Source organism: Suillus bovinus (genome assembly GCF_016758785.1).
Source record: "Suillus bovinus strain UH-Sbo-P2 chromosome Unknown EDB93scaffold_133, whole genome shotgun sequence".
Lineage (NCBI taxonomy): Eukaryota > Fungi > Basidiomycota > Agaricomycetes > Boletales > Suillaceae > Suillus > Suillus bovinus.
This window is the reverse complement of record NW_024542189.1, coordinates 4,475-31,918: the sequence shown is the minus strand read 5'-3', so window position 1 is coordinate 31,918 and position 27,444 is coordinate 4,475. Positions and strand designations below refer to the sequence as shown.

The 27,444-nt window shown below is 46.4% G+C and overlaps 6 protein-coding genes across 6 annotated transcripts; 3 read left to right on the top strand and 3 right to left on the bottom strand.

Moving 5' to 3' along the window:
* Window positions 1-1,494: 1,494 nt before the first annotated feature.
* EDB93DRAFT_1256690 (uncharacterized protein) lies at window positions 1,495-2,733 on the bottom strand (the record flags this gene model as incomplete). The annotated part of the gene is made up of 6 exons (XM_041453989.1): window positions 1,495-1,616; window positions 1,677-1,893; window positions 1,980-2,233; window positions 2,291-2,304; window positions 2,383-2,561; window positions 2,614-2,733. 6 exons carry the CDS (start codon window positions 2,731-2,733, stop codon window positions 1,495-1,497), a joined length of 906 nt encoding a protein of 301 aa, XP_041301316.1.
* Window positions 2,734-3,803: 1,070 nt separating this feature from the next.
* Window positions 3,804-4,280, bottom strand: EDB93DRAFT_1268430 (uncharacterized protein; the record flags this gene model as incomplete). Its single annotated transcript, XM_041454283.1, has 2 exons — window positions 3,804-3,994; window positions 4,052-4,280. 2 exons carry the CDS (start codon window positions 4,278-4,280, stop codon window positions 3,804-3,806), a joined length of 420 nt encoding a protein of 139 aa, XP_041301315.1.
* Window positions 4,281-6,363: 2,083 nt separating this feature from the next.
* Window positions 6,364-9,148, bottom strand: EDB93DRAFT_1243573 (uncharacterized protein; the record flags this gene model as incomplete). The annotated part of the gene is made up of 9 exons (XM_041452160.1): window positions 6,364-6,660; window positions 6,772-7,093; window positions 7,147-7,736; window positions 7,836-8,062; window positions 8,118-8,310; window positions 8,332-8,521; window positions 8,567-8,698; window positions 8,748-8,889; window positions 8,938-9,148. 9 exons carry the CDS (start codon window positions 9,146-9,148, stop codon window positions 6,364-6,366), a joined length of 2,304 nt encoding a protein of 767 aa, XP_041301314.1.
* Window positions 9,149-14,248: 5,100 nt separating this feature from the next.
* EDB93DRAFT_1256687 (uncharacterized protein) lies at window positions 14,249-15,620 on the top strand (the record flags this gene model as incomplete). Its single annotated transcript, XM_041453988.1, has 5 exons — window positions 14,249-14,668; window positions 14,714-14,919; window positions 14,970-15,073; window positions 15,116-15,280; window positions 15,334-15,620. The coding sequence occupies 5 exons, from the start codon at window positions 14,249-14,251 to the stop codon at window positions 15,618-15,620; spliced, it is 1,182 nt and encodes a 393-aa protein (XP_041301313.1).
* Window positions 15,621-16,720: 1,100 nt separating this feature from the next.
* EDB93DRAFT_1243572 (uncharacterized protein) lies at window positions 16,721-18,759 on the top strand (the record flags this gene model as incomplete). Its single annotated transcript, XM_041452159.1, has 8 exons — window positions 16,721-16,767; window positions 17,486-17,629; window positions 17,688-17,796; window positions 17,845-18,038; window positions 18,088-18,220; window positions 18,274-18,402; window positions 18,447-18,592; window positions 18,642-18,759. 8 exons carry the CDS (start codon window positions 16,721-16,723, stop codon window positions 18,757-18,759), a joined length of 1,020 nt encoding a protein of 339 aa, XP_041301312.1.
* Window positions 18,760-20,281: 1,522 nt separating this feature from the next.
* Window positions 20,282-22,123, top strand: EDB93DRAFT_1256685 (uncharacterized protein; the record flags this gene model as incomplete). The annotated part of the gene is made up of 4 exons (XM_041453987.1): window positions 20,282-20,770; window positions 20,824-20,875; window positions 21,140-21,634; window positions 21,687-22,123. 4 exons carry the CDS (start codon window positions 20,282-20,284, stop codon window positions 22,121-22,123), a joined length of 1,473 nt encoding a protein of 490 aa, XP_041301311.1.
* Window positions 22,124-27,444: the final 5,321 nt, after the last annotated feature.

Here is a 27,444-nt window from a genome sequence, read left to right as displayed (position 1 = left end):
GGCCCAATGCATTGTCGTTGCTTAAGGATTGGAAGTCCCTACTTTTTCGGTGTGGCAGGAACACGGGTTGTACGTGCAGTTGCAGTAGAAGGCACTGCAAATTCCACTTATTGATTGCACATGACCGACTTCAGTCCCTCCGCCGTCGTTGGTAGGACTGGACGTGTGGTCCGTGGTTCGTCACAATCAAATGGATATCCGAATGGTGTAGCCACCTATCTGCCTTCCGTCGAGGTTGTAAGCACTCGAATATTTCAGGAACCCGCTAGTATCATAATGGATGAGGAGAACCTGTTACATCAGGAAATTAACTGGAAGTTGATATGAGTAGATACAATTGGTAATCAAACAAAATTATTGTATGATATGTTTTAACCTTAAATATTATTATCATGGTGTCTCACATATCTTCCGTACGGTATGACTGTGCCAGAAACACATCACCTTGATGCATATCTTGGAAGAATTCAACACTATGATACTAGCTTTATTGTTATGTCTCACATATCTTCTGTATGGTATGACTATCCCAGAAACACGTCACCTTGATGTGTGTCGTAGAAGTATTCAACAGTGTGATACCAGCTTTAAATATGATTATTATGGTGTCCCACATATCTAACTTATGATATGACTGTGCCAGAAAATTATCACATTGATGTGTGCCTTGGAAGCAGTTAACAGTGTGATAACCAACCCGCCCATGTGCTGTAATTGAATGGCTGCTGATCATCACATTTTCAGTAGACTTATATCGCATTGTGAAATTTTTTGGATAATGAGATATACCCTATCTAAATTACATGGAAGCTACAATAACTATATAGCTGCCTGCTTGCTTTTGCCTGTCCACCCATCACAAGCGCGACTGGCATCTACAAACATTGGACTACTGTAGGTGCTAAGTAATTAGAAAGCAGTACCATACTTGAGTCGCATATAAGCCAAGTGGGACACATCAAGATCTCACATTTTATTTCACCTCTAGATTTCAGCGCCGCAAATTTCAACTCATATAAATAAAATAAAATCAAGAATAAGGTTCATGCAGTTCGCACTAAGATCTGAGTAATTCCATAAGGCAAGAAATGATATAGCGAGAGACAGGATACAATAGAGTCTATACCCTATAACTATGAGGGTGCTGGATATAAGCGTGTCAAGTTATATTATGAGTTGACAAAGCCATAAAAAAACTGGTGTCGAAACAAATGAGCAGAATCAACCTGATGTGAATGATAAGAGGAAGCTCAGAACAAGTGGGTAAGTGTGGCTAGAATATAAATATCATACGCCAGATGTGCTACCTATCAAAAGCGCGGCCACGAAGTAAATGTTAATTGATAGGCAAAGTTGATGAAAAGGGCAGTAAGAATAACGTACAATAAGGGCGACGTACAAAAAAATACCTACACAGAAGTAAAAGTTATTAACATACTTCGTCTTTGAAGGGAAACACCTACTTGTACAAATGGTGGTACAGCAACACGAGTGTCACAGAAGTCTGGAGGCACTGGAAGACAAAGATGAGGTCGAGTGCCAATCGTCAAACCAATCATTGGCATGGTCGGGTGAACGTGATGTGAATGTTGTAGCGCTTCCAGCAGACATGCCATCTGCGAGCAAACGGCCACATTAATGGAGAGAACTCGAGGCAGAAAGTTTATCATACCCACCAATAGCAATGCACGCTATTGCTTCAGCAAACATATCAACTTCAGCCTGTGCGCGCTGCTTCTTCAAGTACATGATACAGAACCCAATCTTGAGTTCGTCCAACATTTTGGACTCTGCTTTGAAGCTGCCGCGATTGTCGGGGTATGCTAAAGACTTGTTTGACTCTGCAACAGATGCACTCAGGTATGCACGATATGCCACATCATCAACAAAATGCTTCAAATAACCCGGTAGATTAAAAATTCAATCACCGGGCTGAATAAGTCAGAACACCGCATCCTTCATATGTAAGAAGCGCTTACCTTAAAGAGGTTTTCATGAAGATTTGGATATTGTAGAGAATCATGTAGGGTTTGGTTGGCATTGTTACCAGCTTCTGTGGTGTGGTACAAATGTGATGACGCCAGAAGTGACGCCTTGCAGCATGCGGAAAGCCATGCCATGCATTTGTATTGAGTAGCTGGGAAGCAGTTGAAATTGGCCGAGCTGAGTGCTTGGCATGATTCCACATAGACAGCATCCACAGGCAGCATCTTTGGAGCAAGACACGATGTAGCTAGAAATAAATTTGATGTTTTTTTGGTACAGCGTTCTATTAAACAGAATGACTTACGTGAATCAATTGAACTAGTCGTAGTGTTCAGCGTTTTGCACAAGTTGGCCATAGCTTTACTAAACAATTAAACTTCCATTTGTGCTCTATACATTCTCTCCTCCATCAAGCATCGCCCTCTTTGCACAGGGATGACCGTCAAACCGTCTTCTTGCTGGAGTTGTGTTTGCATCGCGATCTCCACGAGGCTCATGTCAATGAGGGATATCAGGTCATGCGGGTCGACCGATCCAAACAGCATGGAAGCTGCAATAAGTAGGGAGTCTGGAAGCTGAAGGTAAGGTTATGAGAGACCAATGCTCAAATGAAGTAAGGACACTAACAATTTCGGCTCCTTGTTTCCAGAGCCAAGTTTGTAGGGTATTCTCAGTGTGTTCGATTTCAAGGAGGGTGTTCAAAGGTGACTGGAAAATAGAAAGAAAATTTGAAGTGATATTTGACATGTTGAAAGTTCGTAAGGGAGCAAAAGGCTCAAGGGATATTCACACGATGGTCGAATACTTATACATCGTAATATACGGGTGGTTGGCAGGCGTCAGTGCACTTCGACCTTGTCCTAGTTTGGACACAATGGCGCACTATGATGGTGTCCATCAGGGCGATCAAACCAACATATAAAATTACATAATCACCTATTTCAAAATCGATAGGGGCAAATCGTTTATTGCGGTACAGTGAGCTAATGACAACTAAGTATATCAAAAGCGCATGCGAAAAATCAAGTTGTGAAAAAAAAAAGGAGGGGGGGGGGGGGTGCAATTATTCCATAATTCATAAACATGGCATATTCATATTCATGTAGGTAATGGAGGAGAGACGCAGGAGCATTATTTTAGACCATGCCTTGCCGAACTTGCTCTGATGCTCACCAGGAACATGCAATGGTATCCAATATGGATTGGATGAGATTCTGTAACAAACCTGTAAGCTTCCGAGACAAATATATTAAAGTAGCTCCCATCCGAACCTTAGTCTGTTGGTCCTCGACCAGCTCACTCCATGCATCTTGATCGTAAGCAGATGCATTGCTATCATATACCTGCAAACACCTCAGGCCCCAAAGGGATCGCATCGAGCATGCATCTGACTGACCATTTTATATCTGAGCAAATCATATAAGAATGTCTAATGATCGCAAGCAAGAATTACGCACCCGTTGGAACTCATCGTAAGCTGTGCTCCCCACATTTGCATGAACATTGCAGATGATTCCCATCATCCATTCGGTAGCTTGATGCTCATTCAATCCAAGTGCAAACCAATATTTGAGGTGCTTGATGGTCGGCTCACCATTGAATGACGGGAGGCCGGTTACTAGCATGAGCTGGACTGTGCTGATAAGCTGATCTGCATGAGGTTGGATGGAGAGAAAAGCCTTCACCGTCAGATGTTGAAATATTTTGAAGCCTTGAGAATTTGCTGCCTATTAAAACGACCATTTGGGGGTTAGCTTAAAGGAGCTGGGTTCAAACTTTACTCCCTGTGAAATATAATCAGAGAATTGCTCAAGGTATCATGATAAAGATGTGAGACCGCAGAGAAGTAACGCGCCCGTGAATCCATCAACAATAGACAACGAAAGCTCGGTGCTGAGTGATGTGGATGGTATCACAGGGATGTGTTCTACAATCACCTGTGCGGCAATGTACACACCAGGGGAAACACCTGAGAGCACGAAAGATGGGGGAACACCGAGCAGAGGGCCTGAATGTGGAGGCGAGCAGTCAGTATGTATAACACAGGTTCGAGATAGTAAAGTACCTATGGTGGCCTCTCCTCCAAACTTGATCATGAGCGAGGTACATGCATCTCTTAGGAAGGACCTCTCCTCCACAGACACGGTTTTATCGCCAGTACAGCGCTGATGCTTGGCATATAAATCTTCCCAGACCTGTCTCAAGACAGTGCAAAGCCGCAAGGCAGCAACCAGTTTGATGGAGCACACTTTGATACCAAACCAGCTGAAAGGTGCTATGGGTTCAAGAGACATTATGGATTCAAGGAAGGAAGGAAGTCAGTTAGCATATCGGCGGCGGTGAAATGAACAACTTATCTATATCAAACAGGAATCCAAAGTCTGAAATCAAGTTCAATGCCCGTTGCTGTACTCTTAAGGCAGGTAAAACTTACCGATATGTACAATATTCCCATTGTGACGATCCTTGATTTGCAGGATATAACAAGCAACAGAATATGCGGCCATGGGTGACTTGGAAATCGAGGCAAGCACGCTGGAACGCAACGGTCTCTTCTCCACCACATCAATAACACCGCACTATGATGTATGTGAGCGTGGTCCGTGTGAATGAAAAACAAAAGGTACTTACTCCAGCAGAAGTTGTGGTAATCCTTTAAGGGAAACAATTGAGGGTCGACCCAATGCTGGTGAAGATGTTTTTGAACATCACGATGATCCCCAAATACACACCAAGGTCAAAGCGAAGAGCCTGGATGACTTGAGGAACAAAAAAGAATGTTAGGTTGACAGGACGCTGCTTCAGGACTCAATGGGCGTATTGTAGTAAGAGTGGCTCGTTGCTGTGTTGTCGCTTGAACTTGCATCTCTATCTAGGACAGGAGAGATGTCTTCAAACCGAGGGAAGTCCATGTCTGTGCATTAGAAGTCAGGTTAGCGAGCACCTGTAAAATAATTCGAATCAAGGGTCGATGAGAGAGTTGGCGCCACAGACCTCCAGTACTGCGCGTCGCAACACATGATTGCGAACTGAGCTCTGCATAAGACTGGAAAGAAACTCTCATGTATGTCGTCGGCATTTAAGCACCTTCCAATCTTCTGTGCTCGTCATACCGTCAGACAGGAACCTAACGATCCATCCATGCTCTTCCTTCTAGTCATCTGAGGTGCCATAGAACATGTCATATAGCATTGGGACATCGGCCACGTCAAGTTCTGGGCGCTGAAGAAGGAAATGCGCCATGCGTGAGTAGATGAATTTGGAGGGATAAAACACCCAACCAAGAGCGTGAAATAAAATCGATGATGGGGGAGACCCTCGGAAGAGGGTTTGATTAGGTTCTTCAGGAGGTTAAAGATGTACAGCGTGTGGTGCCTTCATTGCATGTCCGAAAGCTGACAAGGAGTGAGCATCCTGACACCTAAGAATAACTTAAAACAAGATAACATATGCAGGAACACATGACAGGTTCTCAACATGCGTATGGGATCCATGTTTGGCACCACACCAAGCTGGCTTGAAATAGATATACTAGGGGAAGGTGACCGCTTGGCGAGAGTGGATGGTATAGGTATCAGATTTTCAGCCTTATATAAGCAGAAGATGTTCAATGATAGATTTCAATCTGATGCAGAGATGGTCCCGCCATAAATGCATGTGAGTGAAATGACATTCAAAGGCTGACATGCATCGGTGGGGTGGAGCTGGAATAGAGTAGCAATAAAATGAATGAGCTTCGAGATGACTCTTCAGATTTTGAAGAACTGAGGAAGAGGATGTTAAAGTATATTCTGCAGAGCTCGATTTACAATGACGGGCTGAAAACATACCTATTCAGCCTGAAGCTGCACAAAAGGACGAGATAGCATTACCTTGAGGGGTGAGCACTGCAACAGTGATTGCAGGAGTGACAGGTGCCCAAACGATGATATACTGACAAGAACATTGAAGCATGACTTGAACACGGCAGAACAGAAATCACCTTCAACTCTCATATTACATAAGCCTGACTTTGAACCTAGTACCATTAAATCAGCTTACCTCGTCGATCGAACACATCTCTCTCGCAACTCAATGGATCAACTCCAACATAACGTAGGCACAAACATAAGTTACCTAGGTCAACCGCCCCCCGACAGGTCACGTGACTTCACGTGACTTATGAACGACGTGTAACAATGACTAACACACGATGCTTATCTTTGGCAATAGTATGTAATTGTATTGTATGTTCTTTTGAATCTGATGTTCTGGTAATACAATTATGTACTTTCATCACTGGCAGTTGATAGCGCGGGTGCGATAGAACATCGCGTTCGATGTTTCCCTTTCCCATGTTGTTGGACTCCTCTGCCGTGACGAATTCTCTCGTTTCTCTCAACCAAGGCAATTCTCCATCAGGCGGATGAATGATGCACCCTCACGCTCGATGGCATTGAGCATCCTGTGATCGTTGAACTGGATTTGATACTGGAGACCATCACAAAAATCACGGAGGTTTTTGATGTGTGCCTCGAAGCGTTCTTGAAAGGTGCGTGTATCCATCCGTCCGGCCGCTGTATCCACAAACTCATCTTCCACTTCTTCATTTTCCCTATCAAATATATTTCCCTCTACTCCAGTTGGGTTCTCGTGGGCGTCCTCCCCTCCTCTCACCGAGTATTGCAATGTCTGCTGTACCGTGGAATCGGGAGGAAGGCTGTCACGCAATGGAACGAGTGATGGGTGCGACCAGAAAGGTAATGTTCAGTTACATTGAACTTCCAAGAAAAACACTGGGCTAACTATATGCACGTCTTGCACTAGATGTTTGCAGACAAGGAACCAGCTCTTGACGAAGTGCGGGCAGGTGCACATCCACTTTCCAACATCGGGGCGATATTTTGCATTCATGGGCATTGTTATCGGTGTCTCGAGCGCTCGTTGCCATTCGCTTTTGAATGATTTGCGCCATGACGACAATTCCCGAAAACGGCCAGTGTCGTGGAGTAAGTGATCTAATTTTTTGGAGTATGATGGTGCGAGCTTGGTGACTAAAATCCATGCCAGAAGATCGATACGAGGCTTCGAAAAATGGTACAAATAGTCAACCTTGATTCGACGCCAGCTAGAATTCGAACGGTAAGTGCATGTTATATACTTATTGAATGATTTACTCACTGGCTTTCCATTATCATAGTCGTCTTTAGTCTCGGTACCTCCATTGGTGCAACTGCTTGTGCCCAAAGCTCCCACCGGCCACGTCGATACCAATTCTCCCATAGGTAAGCCCAAACCTCGCAAAGATTGTTTTCTTTGCAAAATGTATACATCTGTTTGACCGCCCACTGATGGATGCCAACAGCGCTTGGATGCGAGTAGCCCGGTATTAGTGGATGGGCACAAAAGTGGTGCTCGATCAGTGCAATTACCGTTTCGCGAAGGTGAGTGGGACAAAATACTCTGGAATGAATGTCTGCTGATCGTTCTTCAAGACCTTTCTTTGGTATCTTGATTTTGATTGTTAGCGGATTTCTGTTGGTATTGATTTCATCATCCACTGAATCAACATCATTAGGCTCCGAATCTCTGCTGGAATGGAGCTGAGACAGGTTTGGGATGCAAATTGACAGTGATGGCACGGCCTCATCCTCAGGGTGGATTTCATCGGGTTCGAGAAGGACACCACCCTCGAATTCTCCAGTGTCTGCAGTACCTGCGGGTGCGAATGAGATGTCGATGAAGGGAAACTCGTGGTTTGCACGAGCAGGCTTGTATGGAGTTGTTGACAATTTTGATTTTGCTAATCATTCTCGAATGGCTTTCCGCAGGTGCCACCAGCAAAGCTGGATCTTTGCCGTTGGCCAGACAGATTTGGACATGCTGATTTCGGCCATGTCTTTATTGACATGAACAAATCGTGGAATGATGCCATACTTGTCTCGAAGGTAAGTTGTCCATTGTCGCAGTGCTGTTGTTCGTTTCCCAATTTCGATTGCAGTTGCAGTCGAAAGCAAGCAATATGATAATGGAAAGCCAGCATTATCAAATTCACCGAGCACGCTATACAGTTCTAGGTGTTTAGCATTTGTGTTGTCTGACGATTTATGTGAGCCATGGTCAATATAGCTAACCAGAACACCATTACTCACATGTCGCATCAAGGCCAATCTCGACCACCTTCCCTTCTAGCCGCTGGGTTATCTTTTTCATCCCCCAACATAGTTGCTCCACGCCATCCGCCAATTCTACATCAAAGACATCAATATCTCGACCAAATTCGTCCAACAGCATCTTTGCTGAGGTAAGCTGATCTGAATCTTTTTTCCAGAGTATTTCGCTCATCTTCATCCATGCAAAATGTACCTGTGATGCTGTGATACGAGGATAAAGTGCCTGGATCTTCGGGGCCAATGAGCTCGGACTACTCCACTCGAGCTGGTCACGGATAATCTGGGTCGCATCTGATGGCATAGCCACATCGTAGTAAGGCACATGTGCGTCATGATGCCTCATCCTAATGGATAATGTGCGCGCGTTAATTTGGTTACCCATTCTATTGCAGCAAGATATGGTAAGAGCGCTCCGACAAGGGAAGCACTTCATTCCAATTGTATCACGGTGTTTGACACCTTCCTTCTGGCTTGGCCGGAATTTCTGTTTCTTGTCCTCATCTTGACAACACCATAGAATTGTCTTGTGTCCTGTCTTGAGGGGGTAGTTGTGTTGTACCCTGTAAATATCACGGTAAGCGTCAAAACCATGCACCTTATTCGACTTACCTGAAACGATATCCGGTTGTCCTCCAGACCTCAAGTGCTGCCATTTGGACCCTCTCTTTTTCACTTGTGATTGGATCCTCAGGTACAAGGTAACTTCCATGAAATTGGACATCATTTGAGCTTTTAAACGAGGTTCGTAGGGCTGCGAATAGACACTGAGCATTCTCATACTGTGATAGCATGTAAGTACCCTTTTCCTTGAATCCATCTTGAATACTGACTAGGGTGGATTCATCATTGGACTCTGGGTCTGCTGCTTGACTTGTGCCTTCGTCTATATTGCCGGCAGGAGGAGATGGAGCAGGACGGGGAGCTTCTTGTTCCTGTTCTTGTTCTCGCTTCCTCTTCCTCCGAGCAGCAGTACTAAGTCTGTCTGCATCCCGACACTTTTGACAAGTCATCTTTGGGTCATCATGGGGTAGCACTCTCTTGCATTTTGATTTCGAGCATATCCTTTGGTCAGATGACGAGTCTCGGTTCATGTAGGTAGAGTATCACACTTTTCGGTAGGCATCACACAATGTTCATCATGGCACATACATAAGTTCCCAAGGTCACGTGATAAGTCACGTGACCTGTCGGGGGGCAGTTGAGCTGGGACAGCTGGCACAAACATGGTAAGCCATTGGCAACGGTTGAGGAGAAGGGGCTGACGAACTCATTTGAAACAGATTCAGCAAGCTTTAGATGGAAGCGCGGTTGATAATAACGTATGTGATAGACGTACCTTACAGATGCCCATCCAGTGTGTGAAGGTTGACGATGTGGGGCGATAGGTGCAGCAACAAGGTGGAGCACCAGTCTGGATTCGTGGTCACGATGTCCGCGATGGTAAGTCTTAGATTATCGTCAGTTACTCCTTATTGTTAACTGCAAGCTGTACTTACCAGGCTCTCTGGGACTATGCGCAGACGATCGTGCAGGATGAGCAAGAGCATGCACAGACCCATCCGCATGCAGCACATCCTCCCCGCCCTCCCATTCCAATGTCGCGTCGTGACAGATGCATACTGACACTCATACTCGGGGAAAAAAGAGATAATTTGAAGCAACTATGGAAAGAGTTGAGCGAGATTGAGCTCCTCTTGGGCTTGGAGTTTGTTTGAGTGGAGAGTGATTCTCATGGCGTTTGGCATGTTCTGAATTCGAATGTAAATGTATCCTGTTTGCGTAGAGTGTTTCATATGTCGTTTGGCATGTCTTGATTCTGAAATGTATACGTATCCTGTTTGCATTTGAGAGCTACGGACTTGCTTGCATGCAACTCATATGCTTGACAGACAAAAACACACAGTGAGGGCGAGTCAATCTTATACTACCTCAAATATGTCTGTAATTCGACAGATACCAAACATTGCTTTGTAAAACAAGACTGATGTAAATGACATACAAACAAGACATTGCATGTAAGGATCTTAATTGTCACTTCGGCCAAGTCGATAGACATTGGTGGCACTATTTGCAGTAGTTAGTAGTGTGGAATTCAGATTGCGTATGAACTTACACAATGTGGCATAGATCGGACAAGGTCGCCATGAGTGCCGGGTGACCACGTCATTGTGCTCCGCAACGAGGGTAGCAGCCGTCTTGCAGAGCTGTTCGTACACAGTAGCTGGGGTTGGATACTGTACAAGTAAGTCGACAGGGACGTTGGTTAAGATTGAGTATTTCTGTAGTAGGGCGCAGTAGCACTTAAAAATTCAAATAGATGAAAAACCGGAGCGAAAAAAGACCTACACTAGACCCCAACAGAGACATGGTTGCATAGGGCGGATGATCAACGTCTTTGAAATCTGCTGGATTGAGATCGGCCAGCACAAGTGGAGCACCATGAGTTGTACTGGGACGGAAAACAATGTGCCACATGATCTCCTTGGCGATTTGTTGGCAAAGGAACCACGCAAAACCGTTATCCTGCAGGGTGAAGTAAGAGAGACGACTGATAAAAGTGCGAAACACTTACTCTGATCGGAAGAAGATGTGACCTTGGTCTGATGAACTGCTTGAGCAGATCATGGACCATCTCGACCAACAAAACACCCGCAGCTACATCGTCGAGGCCAAAACCTCCATGAGGGTGGCCGATCGAGCTGAATGCCAAGCGCTTGATATTGTATATGAACTCTGCCAGCGATGGGTTGGCCTATTCTGGGATGAGACATGCAAATGAAAGTTCAAATGCTACGTACGAGTGCCAACACATTTTCAGTAGTCATTTTGTCCTTGCTTTTAGATGATTTGACTAGAAAGAGGTCAGAATTTCAGTAGGTATCAAAGGGATTGAGTTCCTCACCATCTTCCAATTCACCAGCACTGATATTAGCCCGCGAGAGAGCCTGAGGCCAGACATCGTCAATGGCCATTGCCCTCCGTTGAGAATTGAGCAGGAAGGGATTGTCAATATGGCCGAGGCAAACTGCGACTTGTAGTAGGGCCCGGAGATACGCAAGGGCCTTTTTCCAATTATCGGCATCTTTGATCACTCTTTTCAGCCCTCCTTCGGATTTAACCTTGTCCTTTTTGGGCACCTTTCCCTTTCATTGTGCAGAAGTGGTGCAGGATGATCTGGGGCCTACCTGGGATGTACGAGCACTGGTGGATGCATTGTCCATCATGCCAACCGAGTATGTGACCCATGAATAGATCGTTGACGATGATGACGCGGCTGTTTGAGCGCTGGTTGCAGCTACGGATGTTACATGCTGGTTGTGGTGCGTGCCTGTTACAAATTCGGCCTTGTTTGAAGTGTGAGTCTGTGTTACATTGCTCGACAACAATGTAGAGGAAGAGGGGAGGATTGCAGGGCTGCTGCTGTTGCACAAATTGTACATGGAACCTAGAGTAGTGAAGTCAGACCAAGGGTGATAGCCAGTAGGATGGTGTGCGATATGAACAACGGTGGTAGAGTCGACAGAATTAACCTAAGATGTATTGTCACGCAAGAGATATATGGAAATGAGAGGCAGACTTACCAAGTCGTATATGACATAAAAGCGATTGTCAGGGCCCATCCTCATAGATTTGGCAGGGAAGTTCAACCGTTCAATGGCAGGTTGAAGCTAGAAGGCTGCTCAGCGGACAGCCAGACACAGTAGATGTTTGACTTACAAAATTAACATATACCGGGACTTCCTTGCTTTGTTCTGTTTTGAAGGCTGAAAAATGCACGATTGAAGTTGAAACGTAACCATACAGAGAAATCTGTGTTCTCAGCTAGGAAGGAGTGAGTATATAGCCCTCCCGCAAAATCAACCATGTACATCATCATGCAGCATTGGGTGACACTAGGTCCAAAATAAATAACACGTTAATACTTTAGAAATATGAGTACTTGCATATAGAGGGTATAACGTCGGCTTAAGTCCCAAAGCCAAATACCCGATGAAGTCGACATCATCCACATTGATGAAGCTGCCCTAAAATAACCTAGTAAGTTGGGTGAACTGAGCTCAAATGGTCACAAGAAACACACAGAAATAGGTATGAGGCCGAGGGTATCATATATAAAGGAATTGAACAGTATCAGTTCGCCCATATGATGATGATTGTGAGGGATACTCGAGGAGGAAGCCATTGTACCTGCGACAATGGCAAAGAATCATTTAAGTATGTAAAATAGCCTTTGGTGCTCTGATTTTGGCATTAGACTAAGCAACATACACTGGCACCATCGCAAAATGCATCCTGGCGTCAATTACTATCGCACTGCCAAAAAATTTCAAATACAGTTGCGGACAGGCGAAGTCCGCAAATTTTGTAGGGCCTGCATGTGATTTTTTCAGGCCAAACTGAGGCCCGATCCAAACTCAGGCAGTGAAAATACAGCTAAAAACACTGCTCCGAGGTTTTTCCCACGACATTTTTGGCACGCCAAATTTTTTGACGTCTCGTATGATACTTTCTTCATGACATGTCAATAAAACTATGACAGAACTGCTTCGATTGCCATCATCGCACGCTGCGAAACCTGACGGTGCTGTCTCTGTTTGCGCACAGCCCATTCTGCTGCTTTCCCAGTCAAACCTATTCTGTATGCACTCATAAAACGGTACGATCTGTTGATAAACCGCCAGATAACCTCGACTGGACAGGAATCAAGGATTTCCCGCGCCACTTTCTTGGCTGTTGCAAAGCTCGGTTTTGATGCCTCGCGGTAACGGTATTTGCACCAGCCCCAGTACTGCCTCAACAGTTAAGGCTATGAGTTAACTTCGGATATACGGACCACTTACCATCTCGATCAGATTCAGTTCACAGTGAAATTTCGGCAGAAAAATACACTCGTGACCCTTGCTTCTAATCAACTCCTCGAGCATCGATGTCTGACACGAGAAATCATCTTGTTGACTGAGGAGTCGTGCCATACAGCAACTTTTGTTATTGATTGGACAAACAGGAGAGCACTTCGCACGCAAGCCTTGGACATTAAATCCACGCTCCTCGAGAACAGTTTTCAGGCCCTTTGGTTCGTCTTTTGCATTAGTCATCTTTTGCACGAGTCCGCGCTTCGAGATATCAGGATTATTTAGAGGGATGACTGTGTTGCGCTGCCCACCAGGAGCAATGGAGCCTCATGTTTGCTGAAATCCGAATGAACTGAGTGATGTTTGGCCCCTCCAACTTTTCTGATAGCGTTGCTGTGTCCGCTTGGACTTGCTCATGACATCGGGGCCCTTAGCATAGGTTGCAGGTTGTGCTTCAGGGAGGTGAGTTGTATGGTATTTTTTGTTGCTTTTGCACTCACACTTGCACTTCGCTGCAGCTTTTTGCATCTTCCTTTGCAGCCTTTCAGGAATCCAGTCAGGATCCTTCCCATCTTCTGTTGCTGCCATCTCTGCAAGCTTCTTCCCAAATTCTTCGTCATTCAACACATCCAGTTCAACCTCTTCATCAATGTCCGATTCATCCGAGTCTGTTGATCCACGGTCAACATATTCATATTCTTGCTCGAAGTTGATCTTTAATCCATTGAAAGCCACTGTAAGTGTCTCATCCTCCAAATCAGACTGCCAGCCTGATTCCGTTTGACAAGGACTTGATTCTCGAGTCGAGCCCGCCGAACCCAATGCAGATGCAGGAGAAACACTTTGCGATACTTGATGTCGAAGACCAGTGATGTTTCGTGCTTTTTTTCTGGGACGGCCGCGAGCCATGATGAGTTCAATTGTCAATTGTACAGGTTTTTTCCCATGCCATTTTTTGACGGACTCATGTTTTTCTGATTATCGATTCAAAGACAACTCAGCGAAAGCAATCGATTGCACATTTTTCCATATTTTTAGCGAATTTTTAGGGGGCATGCCAAATTTTGGACACTGGAAATGTCAAAATGGCAGCCATGAGAAATCAGCTCGTGCAAATGTATTCTAGATGTCCATTAGTCTATGAAAACACTGCTTCTAACACTTTCCGTTAAGTTGTGCGTCCCAGAAAATTTGGTCTGTAAATTTGCGGACTTCGCCTGTCCGCAACTGTACATAGACTGTCGCCCCTTGCATCACATGCTTCAAACATGGCTACCCTCGCTGCAACACTTGGAGCCTCTTCCTGAGGCTGAATCTATACAAATCAGGGACCATATAGAAGTGCTTGCAGGTCCACACTTCAAGAAATGCGGCATTGTGGAGTGGATTGCTATGAAGGGAACCATGTTGTGGTTCCGGGACGCGAATCCTCTCTTGGTTGGGGATGACGTTGAGCCTAGTGTTGGACCATCAAGAATTTGTGTTCCCGCAACAATTGTTCAGCGGACCAAGCTCCCAACTACGATAATATTCACCAAGGAAAGGGGGTATGATGTAAAGGCTGGAGACATGGTGAGTGTTGCCCATGGGCCAGAGTATCAGAGGAGAGGGGTTGTGCAGAGTGTCGATTTTCCAAATGCATGCTTGACCCTTCTTTCTGACGGTGATCACACCCTCGTAAGTATCAATTACTATGACTCGAGCATGGCTGACCTATCACAGGTCGAAGTCCCAATCACATTTGTAACAAAGCGCCGCAATGTGAACTTAGATTCATTCAACAAGTTTATTCGCCAAGAAGTGTTCATTGTTGGGGGCGACCTGAAAGGTTACCGAGCGACATTATACAATCTCGCTCCTGACACTTGCACCGTCGCTGTGCATGGGCAAGTGCGCACTACTGTCAGACGCCGTGACGTTGTCACGAGGTGAGTGTTGCAGAAACTTTTGCGGCAGCCAAATTGTTAATGGTTGTTAGCTATGGAATGAGATTAAATGGTGTTATACAGGAGGGACTAGAGATGATTTCATTCTGCGAAATCCGGAGAAGATCATACACAACAACGACGGTGCCACAGCAGAGTGTCACTCCACCACCTGAATGAATTCCATCTACCTTGTCAGCTAATAATCTGTCATGGGCTTCCTGGAGCTTCAACCCGGAGGATATTGCAGATCGTCCCCCATTGCGTGTCACTCCCCACACCTCGGAATATAACCCTTGGGTTGTCAACCCTGAGGACACTCAAGATGAAATCGGTGCCAGAGTGGAGAAACTTTCAGACAATGGTGAGTAATACAATGGAGGAATCAAGTGTGTGGCTTATTTTATTTTATCACAGTATCATTGCCTTGGTTGATGGGGAAGGAGTATTCATCGATGTTCCTTCTTCATCATGCGGTGCTCAAAGTTTCGGTGCGCTTTATGGGAGGCAGGTTACACAAACAATATGTGTCAACAGCATGCCCTGACCCGTTCTGCGGTGCGAATGGACTGGCACCTGACAACTGTGTTGCTGTATTCTGCACATCCAGCAATGCAGGCGCCGCCATTCAGCATTACCACATCCCTGCCAAGATCTCAGCCCAGCCCAGCCACGCAGAAAAAACCAACTGGTCTTCATTCTGAGTGGGGAGTATTGTGGTCGCATCTTTACAGTCACGAGGTGCAATATGAAGAAGAATACTGTCGAGGTTGCGACTTTGCCTACAACTTATATTACTCTTGCTTTCGAGCTGATATGTCTTGTCAAACTGGTGCAACACGTGATGTAATAGTGTACAGATCGTAGTACATTTGAGTAGTGATGAATTTAACAATTTGGCGCATGATAGGCCCTCGCACACCTGCATCCATTTTTCAGAGACCCTATCTCACTTTTCTCCCCGTGTGGAACCCTCACATGCTCTCCCAGGCCAAGAACTCTGCAGAGTTTCCAGGAGAAGAAGTACCCAGGGGAATCTGAGCAAGGTCGGGTATGTAAATGTCACTGGGCATGTGATGCTCAAGGTTGTCGGCACGGTAGTACTCTTCGAGCCATCTATATCTGTACACTATCACCCTGTCTGTGAAGTACGCAATACGTTCTTCCACGCTTCTTAACTGTTCCTCAAGTTGATTCAGTTCAGACCTCACTTTGTTCGCACAATTTTTGCCGACACCTAGGTGGGTCTTTTGTTAGACCGACGTCCAGATTTAATTAAGAAATCTCACCTTTAGTTTGCGTTGCTCTGTTGTTGTTAGATGGAATTACCTGTACTGTAAGTCTTGTTCTGCGTTTTGATGTGACAGTGTCACTCACTTGCACTTAGTACCAGTTGGTGTGTGGAGTAAAGGAAGTTGGAAGCTTCAGGTGAACATTGTGAGTTTGTACTACGTCATATCATATTCGAAGAACTAACTGTTACGACTGGGATAGGTCTTCTGTCAAAGGTCAAAGATAGACCTATCAAGTTGACAGTTCGTCGGCCTTCCTAGTACAAGGAAGGTTTCTGGTGTCAAGGGTTCTCACTAGATGAGCCGCAGCTTCTGTCTAGGATCAGCGGCGAGTGGTCTTAGCACTTCTGCCTAGGCGGTGAGTGGTTTTAGCACTTCTACCGCAGTCAAGAGTTCAGGCTAAGGACAGTGAGTGACTGCCTTAGAATCAGGTATCAGGCTATAAGGGTGGAGACCTTATAGATCAGGATTCAAGGGGAAACCCCAGTAGATTAAGTTAGGGAATACTACTGATGTACATGGGGTTTATATACATAAGGGAGCAGTGCATGGACCAACAGTAAGTGCACTTCGAATGATAAGGAAGAAAGGTACAACCTAGCAAAGATAGGTGAAACTGCCATGCGGCACAAGATAGTCTCTATGTTACAATCAAAGAAGATCAGAAGTGCGGACAGCCTGCTTGATAAGGGAATAACTGAGTCTAGATGCGTCTAGACTCGTTGTCATGGTTACTGAAAGAAAAATAGAATAGGAGTAAATGTTATTGTAACACTAACCCTAGTGTGACATTGCTTGCAATGAGAATGCATTGTCGCAAACGTGTCTGAGAGGGTGAGTCTGGCATGCTATTGTGCATGATATGATATTGACTATTGCTGCCAACAATTTATATATGTGTGTGCTTGCGTGTGTGCCTGTGTGTACCGGCCAGATTCACGGCACCAGCAGGTGACATAACACCATCAAGTCCCGATCCTGATGGTGCGGCTCAGATGGCACTCAGATAATATGCCATCCATAATATTTATGGCATAGTGTGCCAAGGTCCGTTCCCGTTTTGAATCTGATGGCGTGCTCGAAGGTATAAAGTCTCACCTCACCTACTACTGACATGAGTCGTCTGCTCCTTTATCTTAGAATGAGTGGTGACGAAAACAATCCCCATCCTGGCGATACTTCTCGCAAGCGTAGTGGTTCGGCACTTCACATGGGCCCATGTAAAAAAGCATAAGGGTTCATCTTGAAACACACTTGTCCTGACATGTCTTCATCAGTGCCTCTTCAAATCCCCTGGTTCTCCATGGGCAACACTTCGGTCGGACGGTATTCGCACTATGCAATTATCCATCTCTTTTGACTGGAGGTATTCTTCGACTCGAAGAATTACAGGATTCTTCAATAGAAGATTATCCAGCCAAGTGAGTAGAATCGCGTCAATTGAATACTAGCAGTGTCTAACAGTACTTTCAACTTTAGCGTTCGACGTGAACATAGGGTATTTATGGAGCTTGTAGACTCCTATCCTAATCTTCTAGAATGTCTGACAACTGGCGAGGAGGAAGATGTCATCCATGTCGGAGAATTGGTAAGTATTGAAATACTTAAAGGTCTACTCATGGTCATCTTCTCGTAGATTGGCAAAGGAGCCTCCAGTGCGCGAGGCGACGACACAAAAACCCTCAAATCTGCTGTGCTCGAATGGCTTATGCCCAAAGGCCAGCCACTTATACCACCTCTCTCCCGAAACATTAAATCTGATCACAGTTTCAATCATGAAGTGACCGGTGCATTGCTCTGCCCTGCAGGCCTCGACTGGTCGAATGCCAAGTAAGCCCTTTCATTTTTCAATGAAGATACCCACCACAACACTATTCAGAACTAAGCAGAATCTTAAAATCGGTGAAATAGAAGTCCGTGGCGACCAGTGGCCGATGTTTCTATACACTAAGTATGCCTATGATCCCGAAGATCCATGGCAGGGTCTATTGAGGAGCGACATACTTATATTTGTGAGGACATTATCAGTGGTCGTGTTCTTACTCAATTATATTTCTTTTAATAGGGGTTCAAACATGTATTTACCTCTCCAAGTTCCGTAGAAAAGGAACCGAAAGCCACGCGCTCCAGTAACGCACACCTCCATGGGATGAAATCCGTGATGAAAGGATCCCTGGCTTACATTGCCACACAGGTGTGTTAGAAATTTCAAGATGACCCCCTTACTTACTGTTCTAGGTTCGGTTTTCATTGAGTTCTTCGTCTGTATTTTCACGCACGGACACTGTTACGGACTCGGAAAATTTTTATCACAGCATTCTTGACCTATTGGAGGATCCAGACAAGACTGAGGAAGTAGTAGACCTAATGGCTTGGTGGACACGGTTCATAATGCATCTCATTAACTTCGAGCTCTACATTAACACATCACAGTTGCATTTTCCCTAATTCCTCCAGTTCACAGCAAGCTATCAGCAAAAACAGCGCGCTATCCAAAATTCGGGAGAAGCGCGCTGCCCTTCAAGCACTGACCAATGATGCTGCTAATTAATTATATATTTCACGACATTGTTCTACATGCTCTGTAGTGTATATATCTACATATTGTAAGGACAGAATATAATTGATTATTGCTCCTCCATCTTGCATGTCTGCCAAAATATCAACAACTTGCTATGGTAAGATGCGGCCACAATGTTATGAATGGCAGAATCTACCATCAGAAGCTACCTTTGTGAGGGTGTTTGTGTTTGACAACAGATCAACAGCTTGTTACAGTATGATAGCTCAGTGCCACATGTTGGCGTACTGTTGGTGATGGCATGGTCCACCATCGCAGTCTGCCTGTCTCAAGCTAGACATATTTGGCAAAAGCTAGCCATTCCACTACCCCATGCTGACTTGTTGTCACATACTGGCACACTGTTGGCAATGGCATGGTCCACCGTTGCAGTCTGCCTGTCTCAAGCTAGATATATTTGGCAAAAGCTCGCCATTCCACCACCCCACGCTGACTCATTGCCACATGCTGGCGCACTGTTGGTGATGGCATGGTCCACCATCTCTAACAACTTATGTAAGGGTAGAGATATTTGACAATATAATAACTGGATGCAAATAGACCACAGCTTGCCACCATAGGTCTACCAATATGGTAGCTTTGGCAGATCCCACCAGTGTAGTCTGCCTATCTATTCTCTTATCATGTCATCTGCAATTGTGATATATATGTGTGTTATTATGCATTAAATAATACTAGCTAAAGGTTTGTCAATTTGTGGTCAAATGCCTGATGTAGTATTCACAGAGGAATTTCAGGTCCGTGATTTTCTGTCTGGATCGCATGCAATGTAGTTCACCCTGCCATCCAGGAGGATAATTGGTACAACCTTGAGGTATTCAACATGTAACCATTCGCCAAGGACAATGTAGAGATAAGCTTGTGACAGATTTTTCGATATCAGAACCCCACTGTACATCACTGGTGCCCGACTGTTAAAGATGAAGGTTGGGTAATGGTATTCTGGTTGTCGATTACTTAACCTTCAGCCAAATGATTATGTTCGCAATCTATCTCATGATTTGTGTCTAGCCACGCTATCGCGTTCGGGACTAACATTAATCCCGCGTAGTGCAGAGCAGGTCGTTTCATTTGTCGCGGCATTGTACATGTGAAGCCCTTCCAGGTTTTTTACCTGCAAAGTGTGATTGTGTGGTTTCTCAGATGAAGGCAGAATATTTTAGCTTCTTTCGCCTTCATCATTTCTTCAATATCCCCATGCAAAACCAATGTCCAAACCTGTAGCGGATGAGCTATTACCGATCAAGAACAAATCAATATTGACTTGTTGACAAGTATCGGCTAGGTCTCACTGAGATCCGGTTGTCGTCAGACTATGTACAGGTGCCAAGAAATGGAGCCTGCCAGAATGTCTCGGCACCATACGTCCAGCTGAGTGCGCGCGCTATTCGCTTCTGTATCTATTTTCCTTTCCTACACGATGACGAGTTCGTCGTACAGCATACTTCCTCACTACTGTCCGTACCTACAATCGTTTCTTTTACAATTTCTAATGTATCAGCACCTCGGTATCAAATTAAACGAAGGGGCGCCAAATGCTCCCATTACTCCCCCATCAACCCAGGTTGCATCCGCATCTGGTTCCAATTCAATCGCACAGCCGTCGTCATCCACAACGCCATCTCTTCCAAGCAGCAGAGCAGCTGCTGCCCCAAGGCCTCCAGCCCAAGCTGGTCCACCTCAGCTGCCTGCATCGCAGATAGCCCAGCATCCAGCACCACAGCGTGCCCATCCCTCCACCGTTCACGCCACTCAACCCGCAGCGCCTATTCCAGCGCCTCAGGTCGCGCAACCAATAGCAGCACCGCCAGCAGCAGCACCGCCAGTAGCAGCACCACCAGCAGCTGCACCCGCACCCGCGGACGAAATCGCCGCTCTAAGGGCACGCATCGCCGAGCTCGAGCATGGGGACGCTCATGGCATCCATATACCGGCCAGAGCCCCCGCTCCTCAACAAGCTCTGGTAGCGAACCCTGCGGATGTCGACTGTGTATACAAGCAAACCTCGCTGGCGCTAAAGACGAGCCTAAACAGCTCGTCTTACCTGCCCTCCAACCAGGGCACAAAGTCAGTGCTCTGAGCTTGCGTAAGTCCGTCTCCACCATCGTTCGTATCGGTTCATGGTTATCCCACGTATACCGCACTCGCATCGTCGGCTACCTTTCAGTAGCTCACCGACAGCACCACACCGAGCCATCAGCCTAGTTAGGCAATATCACCGTTTTCACTCGTGAATTCCGCACCTTACTGTGTCGGTTTTTCTTCATGGCTCCGTTTTCTTTATGCTATCTGCTCTATCCCCCATTTTGCCGCACCGTTATACTCGTTTTTCTGACATACTCCGTTCTAGCCATACCCCTCAAAGTCAAGGAGGCTTTTAAGCAATATCGCTACGTTCCATACACAGCTCTCACATACGCAGCTCGCTCGAAGGCTTTCCTGCGTGGAGAGGACTCAGCCTTCATCTTTACACAAGATGGGCTTGCAGCTAAAGGTCTCGACCGTGCAAACGAGCTCTTAATTGTAACAGTTGATTGGATAGCGGCAGCAAAGGCTGCTGAGGATAGAACCCTGCACTATTGGGGCGAGGCTCGGGCGTCAGCCCTTGTATCTCACCATCTCGTAGTTCTCGATATCGGCCGTGCGCATGGCTGGTCCGTGGAAATGCACTATGACATGCAGCAAAGAGAATTGGCTCATGCCAACCACGAGCATAATCTTGCCGGCCTCGACATAGCGGCCCTTACCATTGCAAATAATAAAATTCCTGCTATCATACCTCAGTCTGCTCCGTTTATCTCACCCCCTAAGCGAGCTGCCCCGAGCGATTTTCATTCTTCCCCTCGTAAAAAGTCGCATACACTCGTATCGAGCCATTGTTTTCGTTGCGGAGCAAGTGGCCACTTGCCCGCCGACTGTTCCGCCGATACAACCGCAGCGGGAAAACCGGTTGCAGCCCTCGCTACCAACGCCAGGAGCAAGCATGCACTCGCTGCCTCAAACGGAAAACATTACTGCTTTAATTGGGCCAATGGATCCATCTGCACCTTCAGTCCCAACTGCAGAAATGTCCACTCCTGCAGCATCTGCGGAGATTCTTCTCACGGTGCTGGGAGCTGCAAGGCTCGCGGGTGACCCACGCGCTGTTGTCACCCCGCTCGACTACCTCCAGGTGGAAGAGATCCTTCGTACATATGGTATATTTAATGATTGGCGTCATATCGTTGACGGTATACATAACGGCTTCAATGTTGGTGTCTGTTACGACTGGGATAGTTCTGCTGTTGCCGGTCAAGATAGACCTGTCGGGCAAACAGTTCGTCGGCCTTCCTAATACAAGGAAGGTTTCTGGGGGTTCCTACTGCACGAGCCGCGGCTTCTATGCAGGATCAGCGGCGAGTGGTTTTAGCACTTCTACCGCAATCAAAGGTTTCAGGCTAAGACAGTGAGTGACTGCCTTAGAATCAGAGTTCAGGCTACTAAGGGTGGAGACCTTAGTAGATCAGGATTCAAGGGGAAAACCCAGTAGATTAAGTTAAGGAATACATCTATGGTACATGGGGTTTATATAGGTAAAAGGAGACGGCGTAGCCGCGACAAGAAAGGTAACAGAGATAGGAAAAAGAGTATAACCTATCAAGATAGCAAAGATAGGTGAAACCGCCATGCGGCGCAAGATAGTATCTATGTTACAATCAGAAAGAAGAGAAGTGTGGACAGCCCACTTGATAAGAGAATAGCCGAGTCTAGATGAGTCTAGAATCGGCGGCATAGTTACAAAGGAAAGAAAAATGAAATAGGAGTTAATGTTATTGTAACATTACCCCGGTGTAACCGTTGAAGTCTCCGACTTCAATCCATCCTAGCGTCGTCATAGTAGACAGGGTCTGCTTCGGCGTTGTTAAAGTCATCAAGGTCCGTAGAGGAGCTTGGCTGGTTGCGATAGTCTTCATCGGCTTGTTCGCATTCTTGCTCATAGAATGCTCTTTGGTCTGCCTCCCAGTTGCGGAGGGCTTCATAGAATCCGTCATCTGTATAGACGATCGGAAGTGGGTAGGTTCCTCTAAGATCTTTGCAGTAGACAGAGAGGTGTCCAGGGGCGATGGCATGGCATACCACGCAGGAGTACTGAGGGCAGTTTTTGTGACGATGCCCATATTCTTTACATATGCGGCATTTGACGTTGTCAAAGCCTGGCTTCTTTGTGGAGATGCGAGGAGGTGGGGAAGGGGATGTAAGGTCGATGACCTCTCTTTCTTTCTTCTTATCTTCTCTCATACAGCGCCTTCGAGCGATCTGGTATCCGGTAGGTCTCCTTCCTCTGGAAGCAACCTGTGGTTGTGGTGCTCTGACCGGGAGTGGAGGCGAGTTACGATCTGGTGACTGATGACGGGAGAGAGGACGAGGAGGAGAAGGCGGACGAGCGACTTCAGTCGCGGTTCGGTTGGCAACGAGATGTACAACTGATAGCAAGTCAGGCTTAAGGCTATCAGGGAGAAGCTGAAGCGCAATCGATCTGATGCGCCTCTGGCACTGGATGACTTCATGTGCTTCCTGTGCTGATGTGGAAGGGATTCGGTTTGCGGATAGTTCAATCAGGCGGGTAGTCCTGATGATGTTGATAATAGCAGCGATTATTGCCGCGCTCCTCGCTGGGCGTTCGGTGAGCTTTCTCTCCAGCTCGAGTGCGTGTTGCTCAGATAATAGCGTTGCTTCAAAGAGGGCGTCTCCCTCAATACGATCAATGACGGTGAAATATAGAGAGGACGAAAGTGATACGTCGGTATCCTCTGACGATGAGGAGTCGGAGATGGAGGATGCAAGGGAGGAATGTTCATCTAACACGAATCGTTTGGTCTGGGAGATAGGGATGAATTGGTTCTGGAGTTCGGCGGAATCGAGGGTAAGAGTGGAGGGGGCAGTGGACATGTTTTCTTTGACTGGGGTTGCTTGGGTTTGCTGATCCTTTCAAGCAAGTTTCGTCTTCTTCTTATAGGCTTTAAGAAGCGTCTGGGAATTTTCTAGGTCGGTCTCTTTGACCCATTCGTTGCTAGCAGATGAGTATCCTTTCCAGGATACTAGATAGCGACGGCGTGCCGCTGTTCCTTTGTGCGGGAGGATCGCTTCTACTTCGTACTCTTCAACCCCATTAATGATGTCAGGTGAGGGTTCGATGAAATTCGGGCCGTGGACCTCTGTCTCCCGATAGGAAGATAGTTCAGATGCATGGAACGTGGGGTGGACTTTCCATTGTTCCGGGAGCTGGAGTGTGAAGGTGATGGGAGATAGCACCTTGGTAATGGTAAAGGGGCCGTGCCGCTTTGGCGCCAGCTTCTTCGAGGGTAGGTGCGTCAATAAGTGCTCTGCTGACAACCAGACCTTATCTCCAATCTTCCATGGTTCATACTTCTTCCTATGCGTCCTTTCGGCCATTCGTTGCATAGCGATGTTGTGGCAAGACACCGCTTCTTCTCTCATTTTCTGGAGGTTGGTGACGCGGTCCTCGGCCGCGGGGATGTCGGTAGGGGGAAAGGCGTAGGGTATACCTCTAGGTTCATAGCCCATCATCAGGAAGAACGGTGATGCGTTCCGTGCATCGTGCTTTCGGTGGTTATGCACGAATTCTGCCATAGGTAGATGCTGTACCCAGGTTTCAGGGTTCGATCGGCAGTAGATCCGAAGGTAGGTCTCGATTTCCTGGTTCAACCTTTCTGTCTGTCCGTCGGTCTGAGGATGATATGCGGTAGATAGGGCAACTTCATAGTCTAGTAATCTTCCGAGTTCTTTGGAGAACTTTGATGCGAACTGCGGTCCGCGATCTGAAATGAGCTTGTCGTGGAGCCCAAAGCGTAGGAAAACTTTCTTGAAAAATAGTTGCGCTACTCCTTCGGAGGTGATGTTCTTCTTGCAAGGTGAAATAATTACCCCCTTTGTAAGTCCGTGGTCTACCACGACCATCATAGAATCATAACCACCGCTCTCGGGGAGGTCGGTGATTAGATCAACGGAGAGCTGGGAAAAGGGGCGTACACCGGAAGAGCTGATCGGCTTCAGGGGAGGAGTAGTGGGGTGAGTGTCAGATTTCATCTGCTGACACATGGCGCATCCTTCGACGTATTTCCTAATAAAGGTGCCCATCTGGGGCCACCAATAGTCACGTTTGACTAATTCTTCCATTTTAAATCTGCCGGGGTGTCCGGCGGTTGGGTGATCATGGTGAAGCTGCAGGATGCGGCTTCGGGTAGCGGGAGGTGCGTAGGCACGGTTCTTGTACTTTAAGATACCGTTATCGAATTTCCAATCAGATAATGCTGATTTCATGGGGGGCAAGCATAACCCATCTAATGCGTCACTGGCGGTCTTGACAATGGGGTCCGCCGTAGGATCATCGGCTTTCAGAGCCGCTTCTAGTTCGATGTCGATGAGACGAACGAACATATCATCAGGTAACAGGACAATGTCCTGGTTATCGGTCTCGGTGGGATGGTGATCGGGACGGCGGGATAAGGCGTCAGGGGCAGCGAGCTTAGTTCCAGCTACATGATGGAATTCGAGGTCGAATTCGTTCAATGTGAGCTGCCAGCGTGCTTGTCGGCGAGTCAATTGTTGAGCAGATCTGAAATAGAGGAGATTCTTATGATCTGTGAATACAATGACAGGGTGTCCATGCCCTTCGAGATAGTGTCTCCATGCTGTTAACGCACGGATGACGGCCAATAGTTCTCTATCATAGATCTGATAGTTTCGTTCTGCTGCGTTGAGAGATGCAGAAAGATATGCGCAGGGGTGGTAAGCGCCGTTTTCGTCGGTCTGCAGTAGCACTGCTCCAGTTGCTACTAGGGACGCGTCCGTTGCAATAGCAAATTGCTTTGCAGGATCGGGGTTTCTCAAGACAGGTTCCGTCATAAAGCACTTTCTGAGTGCTTGGAAGCTGTTTTCTTCTTCTTCAGTCCAGCAGAATGGCTGGGTCTTCTTTGTCAAATTATTCAGGGGTTTGGCGATGTCAGAGAAGTGCGGGACGAAATGCCGATAGAAATTGCAGAATCCGAGGAAAGATCGTACATCAGTGACGGTTTTCGGTGTAGGCCAATCTGCGATGCCCTTGAGTTTGGTAGGGTCCATTGCGATTTGTCCAGGTTTGATGATCATTCCAAGGTAGTCGACTTCTTGTACGTCGAATAGGCATTTTTCCGCTTTCAAGAACAATTTCTCTTTTCTGAGGATGTCAAGTATTCGGCGTGTCCGTTCATGATGTTCTTCTAGGTTCTTCGAAAATATCAGGATGTCATCCATATAAACGATGAGCCATCCTTCGTTCAATTCCTGTTGGAATGTCTGGTTCATGTAGGCCTGGAAAGTACCGGGAGAATTGCAAAGACCAAAGAACATGACATTTGGCTCGAAGAGTCCAAATTCAGTCGTAAATGCTGCCTTCCATCTGTCTTCAGGGTGAATCCGAATGTTGTTATATCCGGAACGGACATCCATCTTGGTGAAGTACTTTGCGTCGCGAAGTTTCGCTAAGAGTGGTGGAATGAGGGGAAGGGGGTATGCGTTCTTTATCGTCCATTCGTTAATATACCGGTAGTCTTGACAAGGCCGTAGAGATCCATCTTTCTTTCCAACAAAGAAGAAGCCGCTTGATTGGGGGGATTTCGAGGGAGAGATGAATTCCTTTTTCACGTGTTCATCAATGAACGCTTTGACCGCAACCCTTTCTTTCTCAGATAAGGGGTAGAGCTTGGAGGATTTGGGGATGTATCCGGGTTTGGTGTCAATCCTGTGGTCAATACCGGGTCGGTGAGGTGGCATAGAGTTAAGACCGTCTTTGGCAAAAAGGTCGGCGAAGTCGTGAAGGTAAGAAGGGACTAATTCTTCGAAAGTCTTCTTCTTTTTCTCGATCTCACCTTCCATGGCTAATTCCTGGGACTTATTGCTAGTCTTCAGGTATTCAGGAAGTGAGGGGGGTTTTGCCATTTTCTTGGTTTCAAAGGCCGATGTACCGTCGCGGGTGAGGGGAGTATCCAAATCCAAATTCTCTATCAGGCATACTGCGGTGGCGTCCTGGGAGTATTCAATAAGGAATTCATCGTCGGTAAGGGAAAAGGAGGCCAATTCTTCGACTTTTGGTGCGAAGTTATCCTTTATCCAAGCGTCATACTTCTGATCAAAGTTTGGGATTTCTAATCCCTCATCTTCTTCATCCGGGTCAGGGTTCAAGTGTGGGATGGGTTCATCTTCATCGGGAGTTTCCTCGATGGAGGCATGGAATTCTTCTTTCTTCTGGCGGGTAGACTCAGAAGCAATGGGGACTTTCTTCGAAGTCGGGATTTCGGGATTTAGTGCCTTCTTAGGGGTCACTGGTTCTTTGATAGGCACCTTCTTGGGGTGCAAGATATTCTTGGGGGCCTTCCTGGGGTAAGGCTTCGGTTTGAAGAGCGGCTTGAAGCCTGCGTCCTTCCTTTCTTGATCTATCCAGAGTTCTACTTCTCTAGATCTTGGGGTCTCGTTGAGGGTGAGACAGTTTTCTGCCCAATTGATGTCTGGATTCATGGCTTTCAGCCAGGGGAATCCAAGGAGAATGTTGTCCTTGGTTCGAAGCTTGGTCACGTTGAATTTTCCATACATGACCCGCTTGTCAATCTTGATGCCGAG